Below are 27,545 nucleotides of genomic sequence, written 5' to 3' on the forward strand. Positions count from 1 at the left end.
GGCCCTGGAGCACTCCCGATGCGAGACTGGGGTGACAGGCAAGTGGGAGGAACAAAGATGGGGCCGAGGTGGGGGGGTGGGGACCTGGGGCTCAGGGCTCAGAGCTTGTGGGGGTTCACCCACTTGTAGGTGCCCTCGTACTGGAAGCCCACTCTCTTCATCAGATCATCTGCCTCTGCGGGGCCTCGGCTGGGAGAGCGACAGGCAGAGGGGAGCTGTGAGGGTGCCCCGGGGCCCCCGCGAGCCCTCCCCACCGCCCGCAGGCCCCCGCCTGGCCCCTTACCTGCCGTAAACGTAAGGGATGGGCTGGAGCCTCTCGCGCTCGATCTTGTGCAGCAGCGGCGTGAAGATCCGCCAGGCTTCCCGGAGCTCGTCACTGAGGGGACACCGCGCGGCTCTGGGGGTGCTGGCAGGGGCACAGGGCTGCGGCCCTGCCACCTGGAGCCCAGCTCTGCCCCGGTGCACACCCGGGGCCCAGGGGCACCCCTCACCTGCGCACGAAGTGCATCTGGTTCCCGCAGAAGACGTCCAGGATGAGGCGCTCGTAGGCGTCAGGGAGCTTCACATTCTGTGAGAGGAGGCTTCGCGCTGTGGCCGCCCGAGCTTGCCGCCACCGCCCCCCTCCCGGCCCCGCCCGCCCGGGCCAGGCGCCCACCTTATATCTGTTGCCATAGGTCAGGTCTAGCTCGGACTCCTCGGGGTTGAAGAACATGCCGGGCTTCTTGGTCATCATCTTGGTGTACACGGCCTCGTTGGGCTGCACGCGGATCACCAGCTCGTTGCGCTTGCACTGCTGCCGGAAGATGTCGCCGGCCACGTCGCGGAACTGCAGCCGCACCTCGGCCTTGCGCTCGTTCAGTGCCTTGCCGCAGCGCAGGACGAAGGGCACCCCTGCGGGGGGCGCAGTGGCGTCAGGCGGGAGGGGGCGCAACAGGGCGCGGGGGCCGGACCCCGGGGTGGGGGGGGGCACCTACCGTCCCACCTCTCGTTCTCCACGTAGAGCACGACGGCCGCGAAGGTGGCGGTGGTGGACCCGCGGGGCACCGTGGGGTCATCCAGGTAGCCTTTCGTGGACTCCCCCTCTCCACTGGGGTTCCCCACGTACTGGCCCAGGACCACGTTGTCTGCCTGCACCTCAGAGATACACTTCAACACCTTGACCTGGGAGCGAGCCGGGAGAGAGGGGCTCCTTGGGCAAGGGCGGCAGACGTGGGGAAGCTGGGGCACCGCGCACGGCAAGCTTCCTGGCGGTGTGACCAGCCAGCATACACAGGGGGGCACACGCCGTCGGTGTGGCTTGCTGTGCAGAGCCCGTGGCCGTGGCCCTCCCATCCGAGGGCTCCCCAGGACCACCCAGACCTGCCCTCCTTTTCCCCAGAAGGAGAGGCAGCGGGTGAGCCTGGGAGACAGAAGAGCCCCCTGCAGTCCTGGCGGCAGGGGCCAGAAAGGGGCGCGTCAGGGCACCTTCTCATCCCGGACGTCGTCCGAGTCGGTGGAGGCGGGCTTCTCCATGGCCACGAGACACAGCATCTGCAGCAGATGGTTCTGCATCACGTCCCTGCGGAGGGGGCGCAGGCAGGCTCAGCTCGGGGCCTTCGAGCAGGGCCGGAGGCACAGCGGGGCTCAGCAGCTCAGACTGGGCCCTCCAGCAGCAGGCCAGGACATTGGCTTCCTGAGCCCACGTCTACCCCTGGAGGTCCCGCCAGGCAAGGAAAGAGATAGGGACACCCCCCCTTTGCAGCTGACGCTGACTGCTCAGTCACCCACTCGTGAATCTCAATCTTGAGGGAGGAGGAGCCCCCCAGAACAGGGAGCAGTGACCCCGCAGAACAGCAAGATCGCACCCCTCGCCTGTGAAGGGGAGACAGACGCTCACCGGATGATCCCAAATTCGTCGAAGTAGCCCCCACGGCCCTCGGTGCCAAAGGGCTCCTTGAAAGTGAGAATGACGCAAGCGATGTTGTCCCGATTCCAAATGGGGCCAAAGATCCTATTGGCAAACCTGTAGCGGGGGCAGTGTTCAGTGCGCTGCTGTGCCCTGCGGTGCAACGGCAGGATGGGTGGTGCCCCCCGAGTGCCCACCCCATACCCAGCGTCCACCCCCACCCCGCCGCCCAGGCCCGGCCCCACCTCAGCACCATGAGGTTCTGGACCATCTCCTTGCCCAGATAGTGGTCGATGCGGTAGATCTGGTCCTCACGGAACAAGGAGGAGATGTGGTTGGACAGCCTGTCGGAGCTCTGCAGGTCCCTCCCAAAGGGCTTCTCCACAATGACACGGTTCCAGCCACTGCAGGAGCCCAGAGCTGCGTCACCGTCACCCCGCACTCTCCCTCGGCAGCAAGGGCCAGCACCTCATCTCCCCCCAGGTCTCCGTCCTTGAGCAGAGGCAGAAGCTTCCCTCCCTATCTTCATGCTCAGCTGACCCGCAGAGCTCTGCTGGCACAGAGTCCCCAGACCCGAGGACACCTCCTGTCTGCCATGCTCTCCATGCTCCACTGAAAACTTCCTCAGAAGCCCTCCCACCCAGCTGGCTGCTTGCTGGGATGAATGCTCCAGGGCTCCGTCTGGGTGGTCCCGCTCCCTTCCAGCCCCCGGGGGGTCTCCCGTAGGTCAGGACTAGCCCGGGAGCTGGTGGGGGAGCAGGGGGAGGGGATGTCAAGGGCACAGCTGCCTCCACGGATTTTAAAATGGAAGAACGCCCCTTTGTTGGCTAGTCCCCTTGGACAGTTAATGCAGCACTCTGCGTTCAAAACCAGAACGAAGTGAAAGAGACGACCGCGGGTTTGAGAGACAGACAGATGGACTGGCAGAGCCCAGGGGCACCACAAAGCAAAATTCTTGCGGAGCAACACCGCCACCTCGTGGTCACCAAGGGGACCGCGGGAAGCGCAGAAAAACCAGAAACGGACCAGCGTCAGTTTCGTGGAGCAACACCGCCACCTTGTGGTCCTCGCAGGAACAACAGCGAGGGAAAGCTGGATTTCTTGCAAGATGGGCCAGGAGGGTCCTCGGGAAGGTTTCCAAGGCAAGAAGCGCGGTAGCATTTCTAGCACATGCTATTACAAAGCCCCTGTGTTCATGCCCTATTCTCGTCTTTCAAGAGCTAACTCCTGTAGAGAACAGGGGTCACCATCCTTTTCCAACTTGGTGGACTAGCTTGCCCCGGGGACTCTTGGACAACCGCCAGGCCTGGCCACACCAGGACAGGGCACACCTAAGAGGCAGGAAAAAGACAAGCCTTACGTCTGGCTCATGCAGGTCTCGTGGATGTGCTTGGTGACCGCCTCGTAGACCGTGGGGGGCAAGGCCAGGTAAAAGAGGCGGTTGGCCTGTGGCCCCTGCTGGAGGGCGTTCACATGGCTGTTGAGGCGCTCGTAGGAGGCTGCATCATCGTACTGACCAGCCACATAGGAGTTGCGGGCAAAGAACTCCTCCAGCTTGGGCTTCTCCTCTGGTGTGGCCTGAGAAAGATTGACACAGGGACACTGACTCCTGCCTGGCCCTCCCCCACTCATCCTGGCATGCTCCCTCAGAACTCAGTCATTCGAGCACCACACCGGCTTCACCCTCATGTTGTCGGCTTTGCACACCTACGGGGGAGGCCGAGGCAGCACAACACCACATGGGATGGGGCCCAGAAGTCACCTCTGGGGACCCCAGGCCCTGACAAGAAGTCAGATTTCGGGAGGCTGAGACCTGGCTCTCTCCAAAGTCAGGGCGCCAAACCACGGTGTGTTGGGGAAAGGCAGATGTGTAAGACTTTCAGGGTGAAGACACTTTTTTGGCTCCTGGCCCCCGGCGGGGCGTGTATGGGAGGCACAGCAGGGTCGAGATCAGAGGGGAGTTGGAAACAGGGCTCCCAGGCGGGCGGGCTTCCCGCATCTTGCCCTGTGCAGTGGTGTGGCTGGGCGGCATGGCTGCTGTGGGGAAGGCGAAGGGGAGAAGTGCTCCGGGCAGGAGGGGCGCCTGTCCCTCCTGGAGACCCCCAGAAGCCACTCACTTTGAAGAAGGGCTCGCTCTGTTTCCGGATGTCGGCCACTGTGAGGCGGGAGCGGGCGTAGCCCACGACGAAGGTGTCTTCAGGCAGAAGGCCATCCCGGAACAGCCACCTGAGGGCATGGCATGGCTGGGGCCAGGGCGGGGAGGGCAGGGAGGGCTGGGGATGGTGGGACAGTGGGGGGACATGCTTACCAGATGGTGGGGTAGATCTTCTTCTTGGCCAGGTCGCCCTGGGGCGGAGGGAACAGGCGTGGTTAGGAGAAGCTGGGGGCTGGGGGCATGACCTAGATGGTCTCCTCCCCTTCAGTCCGGACGCTGGCTCAGGGTCACCACTCAGCCGCAGGAGGCACCACGACCAGGCCACCTGCCCTGTGACCACACGTACCACTCAGATCACAATCTCTGGTCACAGGGTGAGCAGGCGGAGCCACACCCAGGCCAAACGCCGGCTTCTGAACCGTGCACAGGCTAACGAAGACGACGGAGAGCTCTCAAACCAAAGGGCATGACCTATGGCCTGAGATGCCGCCTTAGCTCAGGCCTAATGAGCTCAGGGCCTGATTTACGAAGTCAGACAAAAGAGTAGAACTTTAAAGCCAACTTTAAAGCCAAACAAATTACAAGGCAGGGAATAATGAAAAATAAAAGTTACTAAAACAGAAAATAGGAGCGCCTGGGTGGCTCGGTTGGTGAAGCGTGGGCCTTCAGCTCAGGTCATGATCCCGGGGTCCTTGCCCCGTGTCGGGCTCCCTGCTCGGTGGGGAGTCTGCTTCTCCCTCTGCTGCTCCCCACGCTCATGTGCTCTCTCTCAAATAAATAAATGAAATCTTAAAAAACAGAACAAAAACAGAAAATAAACCAAAGAAAATATTAAGAAAGCCAAAACCTGGTGTTTTCCAAAGACGAATAAAAACACAACTTTTTTAAAAACTCCAAGAATTCCACCAAAATGGCAGAAACAGGGAACTCCATTCTGGGGCAGACCCTGCCTCTATAACCAGAATATATAACCTGCTCCTGCACCAAAGTAAGAAGACAGCCCCATGGAAAACTGACCAGATTCTAACAAACGCACGAGAAAGTACCCAAGATCATCAGTTGAAGGGAAAAGGCAAGTAAAGCCCCTCGCGGCTGTTTCCCGGTCATTGGGACGTCTGTCACCCGGAAGGCCGGAGACACCAAGCATCAGAGAGATGGAGACACACCCCAGATGCCCAAGTGAGAGATGAAGAGAAAGGCCCTATACGTTCTTTTTTAAAAAAAAAAAATTATTTATTTGACAGAGACACAGTGAGAGAGGGAAAACAAGCAGGGGGAGTGGGAGAGGGACAAGCAGGCTTCCCGCTGAGCAGGGAGCCTGATTCGGGGCTTGATTCCAAGATCCCAGGATCATGACCTGAGCCGAAGGCAGACGCTTAATGACTGAGCCACCCACGCGCCCAGCCCTATACATTCTTAAAAAAATACTGATTTATTTGAGAGAGACACACACACACACACACACACACACACACACACAGAGCACAAGTGGGAGGAGCAAAGGGGGTGGGAGAAAGAGAATCTCAAACAGACTCCGTGCTGAGTGTGCAGTCCAATGTGGGGCTCGATCCCAGGACCCTGAGATCGTGATCTGAGCTGAAACCGAGTCAGACTCCTCACTGTCTGTGCCACCCAGGTGCCCAAAAGAGTCCTATATTGTGATAAAGTTGTGCAACCTACTGCACCATTGAGATTGGTACATTTCAGTGCATTTCAATGCATTTCAACTTTGTCCAAAAAAACCCAAACCCTGAAAAACAATAGTTGAGCAGAGAGTGGGGAGTGGGTGAAGGAAGACACAGAATTTCAGGACGCCTGGGTGGCTCAGTCAGTTAAGTGTCTGCCTTCGGCTCAAGTCATGATCCCAGGGTCCTGGGACTGAACCCCGCATCGGGCTCCTTGCTTGGTGGGGAGCCTGCTTCTCCCTCTGTCTGCCACTCTCCCTGCTTGTGCTCTGTCATATAAATAAATAAAATCTTTCAAAAAAAAAAGAGGCAAATTATCATGGGAACTGGGCAATGGACCATAGCCATTTTGTTGCACCTTTTTTTTGAGAAAGAGAGTGAGACAGTGAGCACGTAGGCAGGGGGAGGGAGAGAACCCCACCAGGCTCCACACTCAGCACGGAGTCTGACACGGGGCTGGATCTCTCAACCGTGAGATCATGACCTGAGCTGAAACCATAAGTCGGACGCTCACCCAACTTGAGCCACCCAGGTGCCCCTCACGGCCCTACGGCATCAACTTTGCCGATGTGTGAAGTTTTCCACAAGCACATGGCAACTTCAAGCAACAAGATGGCAGATCCCAGAAATTCCACAGAGGATGCCCTAGAAAGCATCCCAGTTCGGTCCCTGAGCCACCCCAATATGCTTCAGTTCTGTGAGCAAAGGAACTCTCCAGTCTGGGTGGGAGAGGCAGAGGCAGGAACAGACATAGGCTCCCGAGAACCAGCGGGGCAGGCACCCTTCCATCTGCCCACCCTGTGATCAGGGTGTGGGACGGGCCTGGGCTGCGAACCCACGCTGCTCCGGGCACTGCCGATCAGTGCCGAGACAGTAAGGCAGGCTGGGGCAGGCTGGGGCAGGTTGGGGCAGGCTGGACTGGCCGTAGGCAGAAAAACGGACTCGGGGGATAAGGACGTGAATATTCAATGCAAAACCACCTTTGAGAAGCCACATAACCACTGGATAAGTTCATTTCTATGAACTCTTGGACCTGCAAGCAGGAAGCCCCATGGCCAGAACCAAAGCAGGGCCACCGTGGCTCGACCCCTGCCCCCACCCCTGGGAGAGTGGTTAGGAGGGCCACAGGGGGCCCCGAGTGGGAAGTCCCTTCTCGGGGGGGGAGGCTGCAGGTGCAGGGCTCAGGGGCGCCCTGTGCCTCAAATGCTAGAGTTTCCTCCTGGCCTTTGCTCCACCAAGGCTCCTGGGGTGACCTGCCGTCCTCCCGGGGTTTTAGGTGAGGATGTGCATGTGGGCCCAGCCTTTAGTGAGCACCAAGCCCACACTGACAAGTGTTTCCCGGTCCTCTCTGGGCTCCACCAGGGTCCCCAACTCCTAAAACAGGTGGTTCCCAAGCCAGGGTGGGCTGTCCACAACCGATCTCCCTAGCAGTCTGCAGCGGGTCCCTGTCATCACAGCCACCTTCCTGCAGCTGCTCTCACTGGTACTTCCTGGTCCAACTCCAACCCCCAGCCCAGGGACCCCACTACAGCAGACAGTCAGCGGCCGCCTCTGGCTTCTCCCATCCGCAGGGCTGGAGGGAGACTCTGCTCAGGTCATGTTTGCTTACGATCAAACTCCAGTGGGCTGGGAGGACTCGGGATAGGCTGCGGGCAGCAGACTGGTGGCAGGGACAAGCCTGCTGTCTGCTGAGTCACAGCGCCCAGCACCCCAGGCTGTTTGTTCCTGCGGCCTCCCTTGGGATTAGCTACCGACAGAACCTGCTTGCCTCGTTCAGCTCAGCCCCGGCGCCCAGAGGCCTGCTGGGCTCCAGGTCGTCCAAGGGCCAAGTGAGGTATGACCCAGGACGGTGGTAGGGGTTCCCGCTGGCGGCTCCCCCGCATGGGAGGTGAGCTGGCCAGCCCTCCCCGCTGGCCTAGACCAGACTCCTTTGCAAGAGTGAACATGGGAAGACATGGACCAAACCTCAGCACACCGTGGGGTGGGGGGGCGATCACAGGGTCTCTTGGAGAAATGCGAATCAGAGGCCTCCTGTCTTTCCCAACCCCCTCATTTCCGTCTGAGGGCACAGCAGTGGGGAAAGAGCTGCCTGGGGACATGTGGGGACTTTAGCAGAAGAAGGAGGACCTCTTAAGCTCTCCAGCTACCAGCATCTGTCCCAGCTGGGGCAAAGGGACTTGGGTCACCGCCTGCCTGTTGCCACCTAGTCTGACCGCAGCTTCTAGTTTTATAAGCCCCAAAACACTGTCGACATCTCTGTGAGGATCCGAGGGTGGAGTAGGCAGCCCAGTCCCTCAGAGGCCAGCCGCCAGCTGGAGGCCTGGAGGGGTGGGCCATCCCGGCCCCCAAGGGTCACCTGGGTCAAGGATGTGCCTGGGCTCTTGGGGTGGAGCCTGGGCCCTGGCTGCGGCCCAGCTGGCTCCTGGGAACTGGGGAGAGAGAACCTAGGGGCCGTTGAGGTAAGTTCCCTCCTCCACCCTGGGGTTCATGAATCATCAGGCCTTTGGGGGAAGTGCCAAGGTCATCATGACGCAGCAAGAATCTTACTGACCCAAGGGGCAAAAGCAGTCCAGAAACGTCCCCAAAAGACAGAGGGGCCAGGACTCTCAAGTAACCTGTCACCTAGGTGGACATTGGGACGAGGCCTGAACAGCCATCAAGTCCATGGTCCTTATGGTCCAGGTCGGGAGACTGAGGTCCAGAGAGGTGAGGGCCTTGCTGAGAAGCCTGCCGTGAGCCGGTTGTGCCCACGCAGATTCCCTGTCCTGTTCTCTCCCCACTCCTTTCTCCATCCCCTGTGGGCGGGGGGGAGAGGCCTCTAGCCTGTCCAAGGTTCTATCAGATGGGGGAGGACATGATGTGCGTGGCCCAAGGCTCCCCTCTCCCCAGCTCTGGTCTATAAGGAGAAACTGGTTTCTTTCATTCCAGAGCTTTCCAGACAGGGACATTAAGTATCTCCACTCCCTTCCTGGCTGGGGGTGGGAGTCCTGAAAAGGGGGGCAAGTGGCCACATGGGAGGAACAGAGAGCAGCTCAAAGCCTATTGGGTAACTGTGAGCCAGCATCAGGACGCTCTCAGGAAGGAAGCTGGGCGGGAGAGTGAGGCTTGGGTAAGCAGAGGAGGAATGAGGAAGGGCAGGGGACGGCCATGTGGACCCAGCCTGCTCTGGGGCCTCTGCCACTGGGGGCTCTGCATCTGCTCTGCTCTTTGTGTGGAATGTTCCCTGACCCTGGCTCTGCCTGGGACCTGTGTGCTGGAGGTGGTGGGGGACACAAGGGCCCACTGGTGTTTTTGGTCACATGTGCCACCAGAAGCTCTGATTGGGCTAGGAACTCCCCTTGGGTCCCTTCCCCCCAGCACACAGATCGCATGGGGAAGGTGGGGCCGGCACTCACTGTACTGTAGAGAAGGCACTTGGTCGCTATTTGTTGGATGAATAAGCAGTGAACTTGTGCGTTTCCCAGAAGAGCAGGTCTGGGAGTGCACCCCCAGCACCACTCCGCCTACCTCTTCTAAGTAGGGAGTGGACACCGGAGGCTGGATGGCGGGAGCTGTCCTAGACGCTGCCTGAGCACGGCAGGCCCACCCACCCACCTGGCTCCAGTCCTCTTGAGCGGACGACTCAGGACAGGGGGTCCCCCCCCACTCTCCACTTCTGCTCTGGAAGGGTCTGGCTGTCACTCTCAGAGCAGAGGAGAGCAAAGGGGAACCCTACCAGTTGCAAGGAAAAGTTGCTCAACGTCGAGCCGGCCACAGGCAGAGGCACTGACCACTCAGAGAATGAGCTCAGCCCGAGGTCCCTTGACATTGGTTTCAAAAGCCCTCATTTGCTCTGCAGAAACACTGAGGTGCAGAGGAGGGCCGCTGGCCAGTCATGCGGCGAGCTTGGGTGCTCTCAACAAAGCATCTGAGGAGGTGACATCCCAGAGTCCTAGATCATTTTTGTGGCTCGTGGCCAACATAGGTTAGGGTTAGAGGAGCACACGCCGGGGCCAGGGTAGAGATGAAGGCTGCTCCCCTCCAGCCCATGTCCCTGTGTCCCCCTACTCTAGGAGTTACAGAATCAGGAGATAGTGTTGGCGGTGGCCTACCTTCCTTCCCTCCCTCTGGCTCTCTGGCAGAGCCCCATCTCACCCCCAGCACTGCCTGCTGCCTCCTGCTCTCCTTTGCGGAGTTCTCGTTGGAATCACCAAAGTTGGCGGGCGCAGGCTCTGTCTACACATGAACTAGGACACATGAACTAGGAACCAAATTCTGCCAGAGCTAAGGGGACCGTGACATGGATGGCGCAGAGAGATAATGCCCACTCCGCCAAGAGCTCGATAGTTCTGGTGGAATTCTTGCTTAAGCTTATATGACAGGTTACGGGCAGAAAGGGCCACAGGATGGTTAGCAGGGTCCTGCTCATGCTGAAGGTGAAGACGAAGAGCTCCACTAGGACTGCCCTCCCTCTCCTGTCCCCCCATCACGTGTGGTCTGTGTGCTATACCTGTGCCTTCGCTTCTATCCTTTGCTCTTCTAGAACAAAGTGTCAATTCCACAGGCTGAACAATGGGATGGGGTGGGACAGGTCCTAGCTTCTCAGCGGGCCTTGGGAGCTGGGGTAATGACACGGTACTCAAAGGAAGGGCGAATGTTTGTTCCCAGGGAACTTGTGATACAGACAGAGAAGGCGGAGCTCGGGCCTCAGAATGTGCCTTTGCAACTCACTGTGTGACACCTACCAAGCCAGAAACAGGTGCGAAAGAGATACAGAATGAATGGCCTGCCCTGTGCGCAGTTTGCCCTGTGGAGGAAGAAGTCCAACGAGAGAGTCTCTAAAGTCTTCCGCGCACAGATTGCAGAACAGCCTGGCAAGGATGCATACTGGGTGGTACTGGGATGGTAGTGGCAACTGAGCAGAGCCCCTGGGGCCTCCAGACAGTGGGCTGGGAAAGCCCAGGCACTCAGCAGGTAGGGACCCGAGGCAATGTCACCCTCCAAGCCTGGGGGAGACTCACCGATGCACCCATGATGATGAAGATGTGTGTATCAGATTGATGGAAGGCATTGCCTTGGTACAGCTCTTCACGCAGGATCCCGCACACCTGGGTCCGGCTCAGGGCCACCTGCTCTGCCATGATGCTCTCTGGTTAAAGAAAGACTCGTTGACAAAGCAGGAAAACAACAGAGCATGGGGAAGTTGGCCAATTTCTGCAGGGGTCCTTTGGGGTCTCACCCAAAGATGCCTGCTTATTGAAATCCCTTCCTGAATGGCAGGGAAACAGGATGGTTGGGGGCTTAGAAAAGTGCAGGCTCTGGGCTCCCAGCAGAGTCTCCAAGAGGCTTTATTTCACAGGATTACTAGGGGATCCCAGCTAGAGCCTCAGCTCTGCGAGACCAAGTCAGGCTGCTGGAGCACGGCGCAACCTGCCCAAGCCACCTCTCCCCAGACGCCAGCGCAAACTCCTCAAGGAGCTGGATGGAGCACGTTAGAGGGGGTGCCGAGTACGGAGCGCAGGCCGGGAGACGCCGGCGAGTCACCACCCCTCTCAGGGTCCCCGTCTCCTCGGGGGGTCCAACGGAGGGATGCAGGGGACACTGGGACCGGTTAAACCCTCTCGATTTTGCCCCGCTCCCAAGCCTGGCAAATCAAACGGCCTCGCGGCACAGCACGCTCCGCGGCGGGCGCGGCGCCTAGCCACTACGTTACCTGCGCCTCGCCGCCGTCGGACGCCGCGCTCCCAGCCTCCGAGTGCCCGGCCGTTTCCGGGGGCTGCGCCCCGCCGCCTCATTTAAGCAGCGGGGGCGGGGGCCTGGGCTGAGCTGACCGGCCTCAGGCGAGGCGCGTGGGCGGGGCCTCAGCGGCTCCTTGCCCCGCGGGCGGGGCGGAGCCAGGGCGCGCAAGGGCGCGCGCGCGCGTCCACGCCCTCCCGCCCTCCAGCGGCGTCAGGCTCCCACCCTCGACCCGCCCCGCCCCTTGGGCACCTGCGCCGGTCGCCCGGCTGCCGGGCGCCTTTTCTCCCCGCTGCCGCTGCGCCGCGTCCTCGGTACCTCGCGCGTCCCCGTGCAGCTTTGCACCGTTCGCCCGCGTACCCATCGCTGGCTCGGCCCAATCCTACAGTCCAGTTTTCTCGCCCGGCGCGGGCGGCCCTGCGCCCTCGCGGAGGGCTTCACTTCCGCTGGCAGTGTGTCCACGCCTCCTCGACCCTGTTCCTGGGCGGGGCCTTCTGCAGCTCCGTGGGGCTCTCATTAGCTCCTCCCCTGGTGGGGGCGGGGCGGCCCGACATCCGAGAGATGAGGAGGAGAGTGAGTTGCGACGCCCCCCCCAGAGTAGCAAGTGCTGCGTATCATGAGGAGCGTCCTGTGGGCAGGCCAAGGCTGGCGGACTCGGGCTGCCCTCTGGAACAGCGTCTTGCACAATTCTGCCGGCTCCCGTGCGGGGGCGGGGCTTGCAAGTTTTACTTCCGGATCCCACAGCTACGACACCGGAAGCCGGAAGTGTGAGTTTCGGCAGCGCCAGAAGGGAAGGGTGACCGCAGAACCCGGACTTTCTCGGAGCGCCGGGGCCTGAAGAGTGCTCGCGGCTCACCGTTCTCGCCCTTCTCACGTCGGACCGACTCTGCTGACAGGTGTGGTCCTCTTTCCGAACACAGGGTACTACTGGTGGGCATTTTGCCGCCTCCGAAACTTCCCCGGACTTTCGAGTTTACCCCTCCTGTTGGGCGGTGGCCCATTTCTGCCGCCTGCTTTTACAGCACTGGCCAAAGCGGCCCGATGCAGGAGGCGACTTACCTTGGCGGCAAGCGGGACTGTTTCCGCCTCTCTCTCTCCGCCACCGTTGCGGAGTCTGACCACACCCCTGCTTCGTGGATGAATCTTTAGTTCGGAGACATTTTCTGCTCATCAAACTTGACTGCATTCGGGATTGTTAAATTCTTTAAAAAGGCCCCAAATATGGTTGGTCCCAAATATAGCACCTGTGTATCTTACTTCATGTGTCTCAGTTTGCTCACTTTGCAGCAACGATTTACATACCCGACCTCAAACCGTTTCTGTGACTGGAGGGCGCATGAGCCATCCTGGCATGTTTGAGGAGCTGCAGGGAGGCCACTATATAGCTGGGGCAGAGTGAGCGGGGGGAAAATACTTGCAGAGGAAGCGACGAGGGACCAGATAATTCAGGGGTTTGCAGGCCGTCTTGGGGCCTTTGGCTTTTACACGCAGGGTAATGAGGAACTGTGGTAGGGAACAGTGTAGAGGACGGACAGGATCGGAATTACTTTTTAGGGTGATCTGGTCCCTGTGGGAAGAACAAATTATAGGGGCAAAGGTACGAGCATGCTTAACTGTCAGGAGATTATCCCAGTAATCCAGATAAGTGTGCTTTGAGCATTTTATTATGAAAAATTTCAAAGGAAAATTTCAAAGACATACAAAAGTAGAAAGAATAGTATAGTAAATCCTATGTCCTCACTTCCCAGCTTTGACAGTTGTCAGCTCATGGCTAATTTTGTTTAATTTATACCCCTCACAATCCTCTTCCTTCATTATTTTCCATAACAGCTTTATCGAGATATAATTCTCATACCATATAATTCACCCATTTAAAGCGTACAGTTCATGACTCCAAAAACCCGCTTGCCTCCTTTGCTGTCACTGCATTGCCGCAGCTCTCCCAGCTCTTAAACTCTTAAGCTCCATCAATCATTCTGTTTCTATGGATTTGCTTTTTCTGGACAGCTCATATAAGTAGAATCATACAATATGTGTGGTTTTTTGTGAGTTGCTTTTTTCTTTCAGTGTCGTGTTTGCGAGATTCGTCCACCTTGTAGTGTGTGAATGTGATTTTGTTTACTCATCAGCTGATGGACGTTTGGGTCATTTCCACGCTTTGGCTGCTGTGAGTAATACTGCTTGGAGCATTTGTGTGTGCACATGGGTTTTTGTTTCTCTCAGATACCTAGGAGTTCCCATATTATTTTGAAGCAAACTTCTGACACCGTATCATTTCACCTGTAGATATTTCTAAGATACTTCTTAGATATTTCTTTAAGAAAGGATTAAGAAACAACCGCAACACCAGTATGCCACTTAAACACGTAACATTAATTGCTTACTGTCATCAAATAGATTTTGGGGTACATTATGACAGGATTTCCTGATGCGTTAGATGTGAGCTGTGAGACAAGGTGAGGTGGGGGGTCCAAAGGGATTCTGAGGTTTTTGTCCAGTACCTGGACATCAGCTGACAAGAAGGAGGGTTGTGGGTGGAACTGGCTTTAGGAAGCCGTCAGGAGTGCAATTTTAAGGTTAGTTTTGAGTACATTACCAGGTAGCCAAGTGGAGATGTTGAGTTTTCTATGTGTCTGGAATTCAAGAAGGAGGTCTGATTTGGGGTGTTGTCAGCATGAAGATGGGGTTTAAAGCTGTGAGGCTGAACCAGCTCTGTACCGCAGTGACTGCAGGTAGGGAAGAGACCCCAGAACAGGACCCAGGAGCACCACAACGTGATCAGGCGGTGTGGTGAGGAAGAAGGGGCCTGAGCATTAGCAGCCAGTGAGCCAGGAGAGTGGGCTTTTCTGGAAGCCCAGGGAAGGATCACTGGCTCATCACAGACTGCTCACGGGTTCATAGAGGGCATTCAGTGGAGCAGGAACAGTTCATTCAGCACTGAAGCTGTCCTCTCTCAGCTCCTGCAAACTCGTATTGGGATCAGCCTCCTCCTCTGGGTAGGCTGCCTTCTTGGGCAGAATTTAAAAGGGCTTCCAGGCTAGTGCCGGCCCATAAGGCCGACTTCTGTAGTTCATAAGAGAATGTACACAACTCTGCCTGGCTCTCTGCTGTGTTGTCTTGGGCTATGAGCCCACGTCCCATTCTCAGATTCCTCAGCATGCGTCAGATACTAGATATCCCCTTCAGGCCCTCAGTTCAAGTGAACACTCACCAGGTTCTCAGTGGTGTCCTTGAAGCCCATCTTACTAGACAGATTAAGTTCTTAGAGCTGCTATGACAGAGAACCACAAGCCGACTGGCTAAGACAATAGACCTTTATCCTCTCCCAGTTCTGGAGGCCAGAAGCCTGAAATCAAGGTGTCTTCAGGGCCACGCTCCCTCTGCAGGCTCTGGAGGAGGATCCTTCCTGCCTCTTCCAGCTGCTGGTGGCTCCAGTCCTTCCTTGGTTTGTGGCCATATCGTTCTCGTCTCTGTCATCATGTGGCCTTCTCCTGTGTCTGTGTTTCTTCTGTCTCATAAGGACACTTGTCATTGGATTTAAGGCCACTCTAATCCAGGATGATCTCATCTCAAGATCCTTCCCTTACTTGCACCTGTAAAAAAACCTTTTTTCCATACAAGGACACTTGTCATCAGATTTAAGGCCACTCTAATCCAGGATGATCTCATCTCAAGATCTTTCACTTATTTACATCTGTAAAAAAACCCTTTTGTCCATACAAGGTCACATTCACAGGCTATGGGGGTCAGGATGTGGACATACCTTGCTGGGATTCTGATTCAATGCACTACACGAGGTACTGAGCTGATATCTTCACTCCTGCTTGGAGGTGTATGTGGCACATAGGACTCACGGCATGCTGAAACCTCCCCACAAAAACAATCCTCTCCGTAAGTCCCCCCTCTCGTGAGATGCTTACCTTGACTTTACAGCCTGGAGGTAGGTCCTAGGTAGAGTTTATAACAAGTGCTGAACCACGGCCTTTCTGACCCCACGTATGGGCCTGCAACTGCCTTTGGAATGAGAGGATATGCCACCTTGTAGATGGGAAAGCCTGTCTTGGGTTCCTGTTAACACCTGATAAAGTGCTCAGTGTTCTGCTTAAAGCGTGGCCCCAGAACTCCCGCACAGACTACACTCCTTGCCCTGCAAGGTAAGAGAATTCTGCAAGGGTCTCATGGGACACGTCTGCTCCCTTTCTCCTCCAGGCCCTGACTTGTTGGATGAGCAGGCCCCCCTGGAAGAGTCCGCCGTGTGAGATGGTGCAGCCCAGTGGCGGCCCGACAGGGGACCAGGACGTGCTGGGTGAGGAGTCTTCTCTGGGGAAGCCGGCCATGCTCCACATCGCTTCTGAGCAGGGCACTCCCGAGACCTTCCAGCGCTGCCTGGAGGAGAATCAAGAGCTCCGAGGTGAGGAGGGCGGCAGGTGTGCCGAGTCAGATGTCACAGGTCCCAGCCTTGCTGGGGGGGGAGGCTTCATTCATTCCTCTGCCTGTGTTTTTACCGGGTCTGGGGTGGGGGTGCCCCTGAGAGCCAACTAGTGATTTGAACTCAGCCACTCTCCCTTTGGGTTTCAGGTGGGCTCCCTGGAAGTGGACCGTGAGGGTTAGATGGCTGTGTGGGAAGTTTTTTTGAGAGCGCTCAGAGGACCCGCACCCAGGAAGGGGAGGACAAGGGAAGAAGTGGGGGTGGGCCCAGGGAGAAGCTGGGCTGAGGTGCAGGCTGACCCCGCAGGGAGCTCTGGAGCTGGAGTGACCTTCTGAGTTGTCCCAAGTCGGGCTGCCTGTGGTGGGCCTTGTCCGTCTCCATCCTGATCTGTCCAGAAGTGCGTGGCCGTTCTGGGAGTGGCCCTGCGGCTCCCGGGGAGGGGGCGTGGGCTGCCCTGGGACAGACCTGTGGGGGTGGCGGTTTCTGGTGCCTCCAGTGTGGGCGGGAGCACGGACCAGGTGGTGGCTCCTAGAACCATCCGGTTTCTGTGTTCACCTTGATCTGCACCCGCTCACCTGCCACCGTCTCACTTGCTTGGGGGGCGGTGGCTTCTTCAGCTCCCAGAGGCCTGCACCGCGCCTCTCAGGCGGCTGGCTGCCCTTGAGTGGGGCATATCTGTGGCCGCCCTGCAAGTGACAGCATCCCTCCCACCGTGAGCCTGCTGAGACATCTGGGGGGTGGTCCTGGCCAATCGCTTGGTGTCGAGCAGCATCCCTGGCCTCTCCCACTAGATGGCAGTAGCACTCTTCCAGTTACCACAACCAGCACCGTCCCTAATGTTGTCCAGTGTCTTGCTGTGTTGGGGTCACATAGAGCTGGCAGCCAGGTTGGGGGTGGGGAGACAGCTCAGCTTGCACAAGGATGTGTGTGGGCTCTGCTGGGCGCCAGGAGGGTGCTCCAGCAAGAGGGGCTTGGGGGCAGGAGTGGGAGGCCCGCTGCAGAGGGCTCACGGCCCCGCAGGCTCCCTGGTCACGGAGCTTTTAAAGCGGCACCCTCCAGCCGCGCGGCCTGAGCTGAGGATGTGCGGTGCGTTGGCTCTGCACCTCGCCATCAGTGGGTGCTGTGTGTCATGCCCTGGGTCACTCCTGGGGCACTGAAGGTGTCTGCCCCCAGCGACGCTCAGGATTGTGCCCAAGAAGGGCACAGGGGAGAGGACATAGACTTTGCTTGGAATGTCAGGGGGCGGGGAACCTCATGGAAGAGGTAGCATGTAGCTGGGGTAGGAGTCCACTTCTGTGACGTGTCCAGGAGAGGCGGATCCAGAGAGAGAAACAGAAGCATGAATTCCACAGGCTGGGGGTAATGGTGAAGTGCCTGTGAGTGGGTTCTGGTTTTTTGGGGAGCGGTAATGGAAATGTTCTGGAACTAGCTAGAGGGGATGAGTGCATAGCTTTGTGAATAGGTAGAAGCCACTGAAATACTGTGTACTTTAAAATGATGAATTTGATGTGATGTGAATTTTGTTTCAATAGAAAAGGAAGTTGCAAGTGAGTTGAGGCTTTGGTGGGGGCTGGGCAGAATTGCAGCAGGTGGAGGGCGGAGGTGGGTGGGGGAAGCCCGCCTGAGGCGGGAGGCCCCTGTGTAAGGGCCACAGTCTGCTTTGCTCCCCTGCGGGGAAGGGGTCACGTGGGGACAGAACATGCAGACCGTGTCTGTGGCGCTGGCCTCAGACGCCACTGGGGTTCATCAGGGTTTTGACCAGAGAGTGACATGAAGCTACTGCCCATTGCCATCTTGAAGAGTTCCGTGGTTGTGAGAGCCTTCGTGTGTCACCGAGCAGTTCGGTCACCGTCCATGTTCTTCCACTGCCCAGGGTGTGCCTGGGCGCGGGGCTCTCCTTTCCTCAGCCTCTGCCGACTGCCTGGCCTTGGCACACACTCATCCCTCAGCCTGGTGGGAGGGGGCCTGGCTGTTCTGTGACCGATCGCTGTACCCTGCTCCTGGGAGTAGCTGTGTTAGCCCCGTCGAATGTGCCGAGGAGGACGGGGAGGCTCTGGGAGGCTCTGGGAGGTCAGTCACTGCGCTGCTCGGAGCCTCCTGGGCCTCCCAGGCTGCAGCTGGCCATGTCACAGGGCGCTCTGCGCCCGTGGCCGTCCCGGGGTCTGCAGGTAGCCCCGGGTTCCTGGTTCCGAGGGTAATGACCGAGCGCCTGTGCCTGGGGCGGGAGTACAGACGAGCTCCAGGTGCTTAGAGAGGGGGCGCCCTTGGCACATACTCAAGGGAAGCTGAGGTGTTTGGTCTCTGGAGAAGTTGATGGGCTTCGTCACTAGGGTGAGTCAGTGGATCGTTTGGAACGGGCGCGGCAGAACGGGAGGAAGCGCTGCAGGGCCGGCTGGGCGGCCGGTGGCCCCGGCCCTGGGGAGGGGCCGCCCGCAGCTCTCACCGGGTCCTCTTCTCGGCCGCCAGACGCCATCCGCCAGAGCAACCAGGTGCTGCGCGAGCGCTGCGAGGAGCTGCAGCGCTTCCAGGGCAGCCAGAGGAAGGAGAAGGAGTTCCTCGTGCAGAAGTTCCAGGAAGCCCGGAAGCTGGTGGAGAGACTGAGCCTGGAGAAGTGCGAGCTGCGGAGGCAGACAGAGCAGGCCCTGCAGGAGGTGGAGCACCTGAAGCGCTGCCAGCAGGTAGCGGGGGCGGCGATCGGCGGGGCCCGGCGCCCCGCGTTCCGGGAACACAGCCCCGCCCCAGCACCCACCAGCTCGGGGCTCCGCGAGGAGGGTTCGCAGAGCGCAGAGGGGCCGGGCCGCGGCTCCTGGTCGCGGAGCTCATGATGGTGTGAGCACACGGGTCGGAATCGCCAAGGACGCAGGGGGCGCAGGGCCGCAGGGCCGCAGCCGGGACGGAGCAGGCGGCAGCTCCCGGGGCCCCTGGCCGGCGGGGGCGTGGGCCCGGCCGTTTCTCCCGAGGCCTGGGGGTGGCGGCCCGCCCCGCCCGCCACCAGGGAAGCCTCTCTGAGCTGTGCTGTCGGGGGACTTGAGCGCGGGGTCGTGTCCTCCCAGACACGAAGCTGAGAGTGTGGCCCAGCTCCGCCCCACCAGGAGTCATGTGCTCAACAGAGATGGCCTGTCATGGCGCTCTGGAAGGAGTGTACCGGGTGCCTGGGGCGACCCTGACAGGGGACCCCAAACTGGGCGGCTAAAGAAAGAGACCTGTATTGTCTCCCACTTCTGGAGGCCGGAAGCCCGAGAGCAAGACGTGGGCAGGGTTGGTGCATTCTGGGGGCCCCAAGGGGAGAACCTATTCTAGGCGGCTTTCCCAGCTTCGGGCTGTGCCTGTACATCTATCCCTCTGCGTCTCTCTCTGTTGTCACATCACCTCACTGTGTGTCTGTATGTCTCTCCTCCTCCTCTTTTTTCTTTTTTAAAAGATTTTATTTATTTATTTGACAGAGATCACAAGTAGGCAGAGAGGCAGGCAGAGAGAGAGCGGAAGAAGGAGGCTTCCCACCGAGCAGGGAGCCCGATGCAGGGCTCGATCTCAGGACCCTGGGATCATGACCTGAGCCCAAGGCAGACGCCTAACAACTGGGCCACCCAGGCACCCCGAGTCAAAGTCATTTTGTGCCGATTTCGTGTGTATTGCAGTCATTAGATCCTTCCCTCCAGCATGACTAGATCGTAACTTGATTGTGTCTGCAAAGCCCTGTCTTCTTGTCAGGTCCTATCCGTAGGTACTGGAGGTTAGGATGTGGACGTATCTTCTGGGCGCCACCATTCAGCCTCTCCTAGGCTTGAACAGGTGGCCTCAGGGCTCTTTGCTAAATGCCTTCAGAGCCTCCCCGCTTGCCCCGCCTGCATCGAGGGGTGCTGGCCTCACAGCTGACAAGTCCGCCAGTGGTGGCTATCAGAGCAGACGTGGCTTCATGTCGCTGGTGGCAGTGTCAGCTGGTGGCCCTACTTGGAAAAACGAGTCGGCATTTTCTCTTCAAGTTGCAAATGTGCTTGCCCCTGACTCAGCAGCCTCCCAGCAGGTGCACCTGTCTAAAGAGCCTGGCACCGAAACCTGGGCCTGGTGCAGGAGAAGCTGGTAGAACCATAGGGTGGAAGTTTTTTAATAACAGCTTTACTGAGATAAAAGTCACATACCGTAAAATTCATTCTTTTAAAGTACAGAATTGGGGTGCCTGGGTGGCTCAGTGGGTTGAGCCTCTGCCTTCGGCTCAGGTCATGATCTCAGGGTCCTGGGATCAAGCCCCGCATCGGGCTCTCTGCTCAGCGGGGAGCCTGCTTCCTCCTCTCTCTCTGCCTGCCTCTCTGCCTACTTGTGATCTCTCTGTCTCTGTCAAATAAATAAGTGAAATCTTTTTTTTTAAAAAGTACAGAATCCATGGCTTTTTGGTATGTTCATAGACTTGTATAACCATCACCACTCTCTGGTTCTAGAATATGTTCATCCTTCCCCCCACTGCCCTGCAGAGAAACCCCGGCCCCATTAGCCAGTACTCTGCACCCTCTCCCTCAGCCGCCGGCACCGTCCAGTCTGCTTTCTGTCTCCGGGTTTGCATCTTCTGGGAATTTCACACAAATGGAATCCCATGGGATGTGCCCCTCACATCTGGCTTCTCTCATTCAGCATCAAGATTTTGGGGGTAATGCTGCTATGTACTTTTTAAAAGTTTTATTTATTTATGTAATCTCTATACCCGGTGTGGGGCTTGAACTCATGACCCCGATATCAAGATTCACATACTTCTCCAACTGAGCCAGCCAGGTGCCCCCAGTAGTGCTGGTGTGAATCTTTGGGTGTGGATGCGTGTTTTCGTTACCAGGGACACACCTGGAGTTCCCCTGTTAATTTGAAGCAAATTCTAGACACCATATGATTTCATCTGTAAACATTTCAGCGTCTTTGTTTAAGAAAGGGCTTAAAAGAGAGATAACTGCAATACCACTGTCACATCTGAAATAGTTAACATTCTTTGTTTGGTGTCCTCAACTAGACACAGTATATATATTTTTTAACTTTATTTATTTGATGGAGAGAGATCACAACTAGGCAGAGAGGCAGGCAGAGAGAGAGAGAGGGAAGCAGGCTCCCTGCTGAGCAGGGAGCCCGATGCGGGGCTCTATCCCAGGACCCTGAGACCATGACCTGAGCCAAAGGCAGAGGCTTTAACCCACTGAGCCACCCAGGCGCCTGACAGCATTTCCTGGTGTGTTAGATGTGAGTGAGACAGAGGGAGGAGTCAAGGGGAACACCGAGGTTTTTGTCCTTGTAGCTGGAAGATGGATTTGCCATCAGCTGACAGGAAGGGGGGCTGTGGGTGGAACTGGCTTCTTGTAGCTGTCGGGCATGCTGTTTCTGAGGGCACTGCTAAATATCCAGGGGACACGTTGATGTGACAGGCCAAGTGGGGGGTGTTTGCACTGTTCAGTGGGGAGACCTTTGCTGAGGTGCATTCTAGTAAGGACCAGAACACAGTGAGGGGCTGAGCCACATGGGGTATCTGAGGAAAGCCTGTTTTAGAGGCAGGAGGAGCATGTGCAAAGGTCCTGAGGTAGTGACATGCCTGTCATTTTCAGGGCACACCAAAGAGGCAAATGTGGCTGAAGCTGTGTGAAGGTGGCTAAGGGGTAGGCGGGGAGAGTCATGGTAGGGGCTGGTAGGGGCAGGTTATGTGGGCTTAGTAGGGCCAGTGGGAAGATTGGGGCTTTGACCCAAGCGTCACAGGAACAGTAGGGGCTGCTGTGCTAGTGTGAGACATTATCTGGTTTCCTGTTGACTGTAGAGTATGGGGTGGGTATTATGGGTTGGAGTTGTGTGCCCCGAAAAGGAATGTCCACATCCTAAACCCTGTACCTCAGAACATGATCTTATTTGGAAATAGGGTCTTTGCAGAAGTAATAAAGTTCGGATGTGGTCATACTAAATCCCATGATCGCTGTCCTTAGGAGAGAGAAACAGACACGGAGACATCCAGGGAAGAGCCTTGTGATGATGGAGGCAGAGAGTGGGGGGTTCCCCTCAGGCCCCTCAGAAGGCGCCAGCCCTGCCTTCGCTTGCTCCTGGACTTTAGAGTGACAGTATGTTACTGTTGTCTTATGGTCCCCATCTTGCAATCCTTTATGGAAGGCCCAGGAAACTCCTCCAGGTGCAGGAGTGGAGGAGGGCCCAGGTGGAAGTCCTTCCAGCCCCCGGTGAGGCTGGCCAGAGTGGGTACTGGCCCATAGGATCTGTTGGCAGGCCTAGGCGACGCGGAGTGCAGGGCAGGTAGCTGGATAGCTAAGCTGAGGCCCCTGAGAAGAGTCTGTCTTGGAGGTGTGACTTGGCCAGCGGCCGACCTGCAGGGGTCCGGTGGGCCTGGAGACGAGACCAGTGCCTGGAGATGCAGAGCAGAAGGGAAGGAGTGGCAGGCATGGTGTGTGCCTGTGCGCTGGAAGCCAGGGCAGGGGCATGGAGGGCAGGAGTGGCGGTTTCCCGGGGGAGGTGGGGGGGGTCTGGCCATGGGGGACTGAGGCGCCGACTCTGGGCTTGAGCCGCCTAAGGTAATGGGGGACCTGGCCTGGACAGTGGGATAAGGGAGACTGGCCATTGGGGGTTTGGGCAACTCTCGAGTTTTGGCCCTGGTAGAGAGCCTTCTGGAAAGTGGCCGGCCATCTTGGCTCTGGTAGCCTCGGCTTGTGGACGGGAGCTTGCATGTTGACGTTGTCTTCAGGTCCAGACTCCCTTGGCACCGCGTCCTGCTGGGCTCTGTCCTTACAGCCTGCTTGTCAGCCTCGTGAGCTGCAAGGCGACTCTGTGCCTATGTCTGCAGGGATTGGGGGGGCATCTGGGAGTGTGGGGTCATGGGACTTGGGAGGCTTCTGGAGGTGAGCGGTGAGGTGAGCGGTGGTGACATGTCTTCATCCCTGCCTGCTGCCCCGGGGCTCGGAGGTGCCAGGGGTGGGCAGCTGGTGAGGAGGCATCCCTGATAGGAAGTGGCTTTTTTTCACGCAGCAGATGGCTGAGGACAAGGCTTCCGTGAAAGCCCAGGTGACATCCTTGCTGGGGGAGCTCCAGGAGAGCCAGAGTCGTTTGGAGGCCGCCAACAAGGAGCGGCAGGCTTTGGAGGGCAGGTGAGTGTGGAGGTACCCGAAGGCAGGGAGGCATCTTCAGAGCCTCCAGTGAGTTCCTCTGTCCAGGCACAGGGACCACCATCAAGAAGGGAACTGTCATGCTGGCCTGGGGGCCTCGGAGCCGCCTGCTGCCCACGTGCCGCCTGATGGCTGGGTTTGCGAGTGGCCTGCCCAAGTCGGCGGCCGGCCGGCTGCTGCTTGCTGCCACGTGGCTTCCCGCAGGCGGCTTGGGCGGGTCAGGGCAGGCCGTGTTCCTGGGCTCTGCTGCCACCGGGGCGCTGCCCTCCAGAGAGCAAGGCGGGCCCGCCCGACGGCGGGTGCTGCTCTCCGGGTGATGCGTGACGGGGGCGTGCTGGGCCGAGCGCCGCGGCCTTCCCACGGGAGGGGAGCAGAGGGGAGAGGGCGGGAGCGAGTCCTCCCTAGTCCGCGACCAGCGACAGCACGTGGACGTGCTTTGGTCTGGAAAACAGGGTGGGAGGAAAGGCGTCGTTCTGGCCTGGGCCTGCTCACCTTTTCCGTTTTCCCGTGGACTCCTGCGTGTCTCCAGCTTTCTGAAATCACATGCATCACTTTTAGGACAATTGGGCATCTTTTCTGCCTGTGTTTTTCTGTGTACATGAAAGAACCCGCTAGAGGCAACTTGGAGCCATTCGTGACACCATGAGGACATTTATGGCAGCACCTGTGGGTTCCTGGGCAGTGTCCGTTTGTGTCCTTCCCCTCACGATGGGCCCTAGATGTGCTGAGCTGGCCAGCTTGGACACAGAGGCCTTGCTGGGGTCTCAGGGCACTTGGTGTGGCCATTCGGAGAGCTTTCTGCTTCACACAGACACACATAGAGGCCCCCAAGCCCTGGGCCTGTCCTGTTGTCCCCCTTATTCCAGGGCACCGGGCGGACAGCAGTTCCATCTGGTGATGGCAGTGTCGGAAATGTGCTCAGTGTATTTGGACAGGTGCAGAGGAACAGCGAAACCAGTGGTCATTCCCGGCAGTCCCTGTCGCCTCTGCAGTAGGGACTGTGCTGGGTTTTGGGCCAGCAGGGCGACGTGGCCAGAGCCTTGGACTGGAGATCTGGGGAATTGTAGGAACATAGGAGAGCGGAACTTGGAGACTGGGGGCTGTGGGTGATACAGCTCCGAGGATGCCAGGCTGTGGCGGCCATGGTCGTGGCCAGGCGGGTGGGAGGCTCCTCTTCCAGGTCTGTGCCTTTGGGACTGCAGCTGAGCCATTGAGCTTGTAGAACAGGGACTGGGAGGGAAGGAGTCAGCCCCAAGCCAGGCTCTCTGCGGTTGTCCAGTGTTCGGTAACCAGCTTCCATCTTCCCCTGCTGTGGGCTTGGCTGGGTGCGCCGGAACCCTGCTGTGACCGTCCCCTTCCACGCCAGGGCTCGGGCGGCCAGCGAGCAGGCGCGGCAGCTGGAGAGCGAGCGGGCGGCGCTGCAGCAGCAGCACAGCGTGCAGGTGGACCAGCTGCGGATGCAGAGCCAGAGTGTGGAGGCGGCCCTGCGCATGGAGCGCCAGGCAGCCTCGGAGGAGAAGTGAGTGGCCCGGGCCCGTACGAGGACACCAGGGCCCCACGGGCCTCCCCTCCCCCCCAGCCCCCATGTGACCCGGCTCTGAGACGGGGATCCGTGCTCTCCAGCCCATGCTCAGGTCCTCCCGCGTGGCTGCCATGTGGCCTGCATCGGGCCACCTTCGAGTCTCCTCTCGTCCTCAGCTGCTCTCCCGTCCGCCTCTGCTTCTCATGGGGCTGTTCCACCTGATTCTAAACGGTCCTTGTTTCGAGGAACGGTAGCCTTAACACAAAGCGTGCTCACCGTGTGCCGAAGCTGGTCCGAGGGTCCATGCGGCCTGTGCTGGGGACAGGCACCGAGGGGGTGGGCTTGCGAGTGGAAGCGCGGTGGCAGAGCACAGGGTGCTTATTTCTCCAGCAAAGGCTCCTCTTCCGCAGGCGGAAGCTGGCCCAGCTGCAGGTGGCCTATCACCAGCTCTTCCAGGAGTACGACAGCCACGTCAAGAGCAGCACGGTGAGCAGTGAGCGAAACAGAGTGCCTGTGGTGGGCACGTCCCCGGGACTGGCCACCACGGACGTGCCTCGGTTCCTCTCCTTGCTGCCGAGAAACACAAGGGCCCGGGGAGCTGCTGCCCCGAATTTAGAACTGTCGGATCACGAGTTCTTATCTGAAGACTTGAGAGAATTGTGTCAGAGCTTTGTCAGGGTCACAGTGTGACAGCTCAGGGCGGGACGTGGGGCCGACCGGGTGGGCCTCTGGGTGCTCTCTCTGTGGGTGGGGGACACGCTTGTAAGGGGATAGCATTAGTGCGGGACACCAGCTCCCATGGAGGAGGATGGCCTTGTCCCTTGAGGGGCTGGAGGCAGGCCGTGTGGCTGAGGAGTCCGGGAAAGGAGTGTCGAGCTGGGCAGGAAGTTGTGCCCCCTGACCTCAGAGGTCCCCCACACCCTCTGCCTTTCCTGTGCCCTGCCCGCGCTGACGTCTGGTGGCCAGTGTCACTCCGGCATTGGTCAGCCAGGGCTCGTCTCTTGTTGCTTTTGGTTCTTGTCTCCTGGAGCAGCCACTGCCTGGTGGCGGCCTGGCTCCTGCCCTGGGCCGGCTGGGGCTCCCTCACTTCCCCCTTGCCCGTTTCTAGGGAATGCAGCTGGAGGACCTCAAGCAGCAGCTCCAGCAGGCAGAGGAGGCCCTGGCGGCCAAGCAGGAAGTGATTGACAAGCTGAAGGAGGAGGCCGAGCAGCACAAGGCCATGATGGAGACTGTCCCGGTGCTAAAGGCTCAGGTGAGGGCGCCCCCCTGTGGCCGGCGGGGCCTGTGGGCACTGGGACCTCTTGTGTCACTGGCGTCTGTGGGCCGGGGCTTCTCGGCAGCCCCTGGAGCCCTCTGTCGGCGCTCCGGGGATGGCCTTGCCCTGCGCCACGGAGCCCGGGAGGCCGGGAGCCGGACCTCCCCCGTGTCCCCCAGCACTGAGAATCGGCCGGCCAGACGGCGGACTGCCGACGGACGGCGGGCGTGGCCCCTCTTGGCTTTGTCTGCCAGGCGGACATCTACAAGGCCGACTTCCAGGCTGAGAGGCAGGCGCGGGAGAAGCTGGCGGAGAGGAAGGAGCTCCTGCAGGAGCAGCTGGAGCAGCTGCAGAGGGAGTACGGCAGGCTGAAGGCCAGCTGCCAGGAGTCGGCCAGGTGGGCCTTGCCATCCAGCCCCGCGAGGAGCGGGGCTGGGGGCCGGGGACTGTGGCGGTTGCCGCCCGCATGTGGCGGCTTCTGAGCTGGCGCTTGTCGCCCCTCGTCCTGCCCCAGCCTGCCGGCTCTGTTGACCAGACGGTTTCTCTTCTCAAAGGATCGAAGACCTGAGGAAGCGACACGTGGAGGTCTCCCAAGCCCCCTTGCCCCCCACCCCAGGTGAGGGAGCTGCAGGGGGAGGGGTGGAGAGGGCAGGGTGCTCTCCGGAGGGTAGTACTGCTTTGGGGGAGAGGGGGGAGGCAGGGAGGAGCTAGTGGTAGTGACCCCAGAGCTTGGACCCGACAGTCCTGTCAAATCGCAGTACTCTGTGCTGCCTCCCCTCTTTCCCCAGCTCACCCCTCCTTCCACCTGGCCTTGCCCAGCCAGAGGAGAAGCCCCCCCGAGGAGCCGCCTGACTTCTGTTGCCCCAAGTGCCAGTACCGGGCTCCGGATATGGACACGCTGCAGATCCATGTCATGGAGTGCATCGAGTAGGGGCTGCCTGGGGGGCGGGCGGCCCGGGACAGCGCCCACGAGCTAGCTCTAGGACCTTCCGCTTCAACTGCCCCGGCTGCTGGCCCGCGTCTGCCCTGGCGCTTGGAACCCACCGGGCCCGAGGCTCTGCTCTTCTGGTTTGTTCTGTCTGCTTGGACCGCTTTTCTCTGGGGCTTCCTCTCCTTCCACGGCCAAGTCCAGAATCACGGCCAGGGCTCTCTGGGAACTCCTCGCGCTGCCGCGGGCAGAAGGCTCTCCTCGCCCGCGAGCTCCCACACGCCGTGGCATCAGGGCACTCGTGGGCCGTGTGCTGTTCCGTGTGGGGGCTGCCCCGCCATTGGATGGCAGATGTCCACTTGTGAGGCCCGTGTGGGTCATTGCCACTCTTTAAGTGTCGTGAGCGATGCTGAGACAAACATCCTCATGCGTCACTGACGTGTGTCTTTGGGTCAGATTCTTCGAAGCTGCTCCGTGGAGCATTTGCCGATGGGTGCATGGGGCCCATGTGTCGCCCCTGCTTCCTCAGAGCCTTGCCCGTGGCTGGGATGTCTAACCTGTGGGCTTTGGCCATCTGTCTGGCGCGTGGCACTCTGGTTACAGTGAGCCTGAGCATCTCTTCAGAGCTTGAAGGATCCTTTCCGATTCTGCTGTTAATGGCTTATTTGTGTGTTTTGCCCATTTTTTCTGTTGAGCTGTTAGTCTTCTCCTCGGTGTCTTTAAGCTCTTTGGTCATTAGTGGGACCGGCTCTCGCGTGTGATAGAAACCGCGCATATCTCCTCTTGCTCTGCGTCAGTGCAGGTGGGTTTTGGACTTGAAGTTTGTCATCTTAATGTGGCCACG

The 27,545-nt window shown here is 58.9% G+C and overlaps 2 protein-coding genes across 7 annotated transcripts; one reads left to right on the plus strand and one right to left on the minus strand.

Moving 5' to 3' along the window:
• On the minus strand, positions 1-11,908 carry G6PD (glucose-6-phosphate dehydrogenase). Of its 3 annotated transcripts, none has more exons than XM_032846278.1 (13): positions 11,759-11,908; positions 10,726-10,853; positions 4,194-4,231; positions 4,003-4,111; positions 3,246-3,463; positions 2,131-2,289; positions 1,877-2,002; positions 1,465-1,558; positions 975-1,161; positions 656-891; positions 492-568; positions 284-376; positions 1-189 (listed from the first exon to the last, which is right to left on the minus strand). In XM_032846278.1, exons 1-13 carry the CDS (start codon positions 11,802-11,804, stop codon positions 99-101), a joined length of 1,602 nt encoding a protein of 533 aa, XP_032702169.1. In that variant the 5' UTR covers positions 11,805-11,908; the 3' UTR covers positions 1-98. The 3 variants fall into 3 exon arrangements, with proteins under 3 accessions (XP_032702169.1, XP_032702166.1, XP_032702168.1); XM_032846275.1 differs by having other exon boundaries at positions 11,693-11,908; XM_032846277.1 differs by lacking the exon at positions 11,759-11,908 and adding an exon at positions 11,418-11,564.
• On the plus strand, positions 7,398-27,087 carry IKBKG (inhibitor of nuclear factor kappa B kinase regulatory subunit gamma). 4 transcript variants are annotated; one of them, XM_032846280.1, is made up of 10 exons: positions 7,398-7,559; positions 15,650-15,851; positions 18,336-18,547; positions 22,860-22,978; positions 24,363-24,515; positions 24,929-25,004; positions 25,627-25,770; positions 26,028-26,170; positions 26,328-26,389; positions 26,562-27,087. In XM_032846280.1, the coding sequence occupies exons 2-10, from the start codon at positions 15,665-15,667 to the stop codon at positions 26,702-26,704; spliced, it is 1,239 nt and encodes a 412-aa protein (XP_032702171.1). In that variant the 5' UTR covers positions 7,398-7,559; positions 15,650-15,664; the 3' UTR covers positions 26,705-27,087. The 4 variants fall into 4 exon arrangements, with proteins under 4 accessions (XP_032702171.1, XP_032702173.1, XP_032702170.1 ...); XM_032846282.1 differs by having other exon boundaries at positions 7,483-7,559; positions 22,863-22,978; XM_032846279.1 differs by lacking the exon at positions 7,398-7,559 and adding an exon at positions 12,018-12,336.
• Positions 27,088-27,545: the final 458 nt, after the last annotated feature.

Source organism: Lontra canadensis, unplaced genomic scaffold (assembly GCF_010015895.1).
Source record: "Lontra canadensis isolate GAN:19392208 unplaced genomic scaffold, GSC_riverotter_1.0 scaffold174, whole genome shotgun sequence".
In the NCBI taxonomy this organism is placed as follows: domain Eukaryota; kingdom Metazoa; phylum Chordata; class Mammalia; order Carnivora; family Mustelidae; genus Lontra; species Lontra canadensis.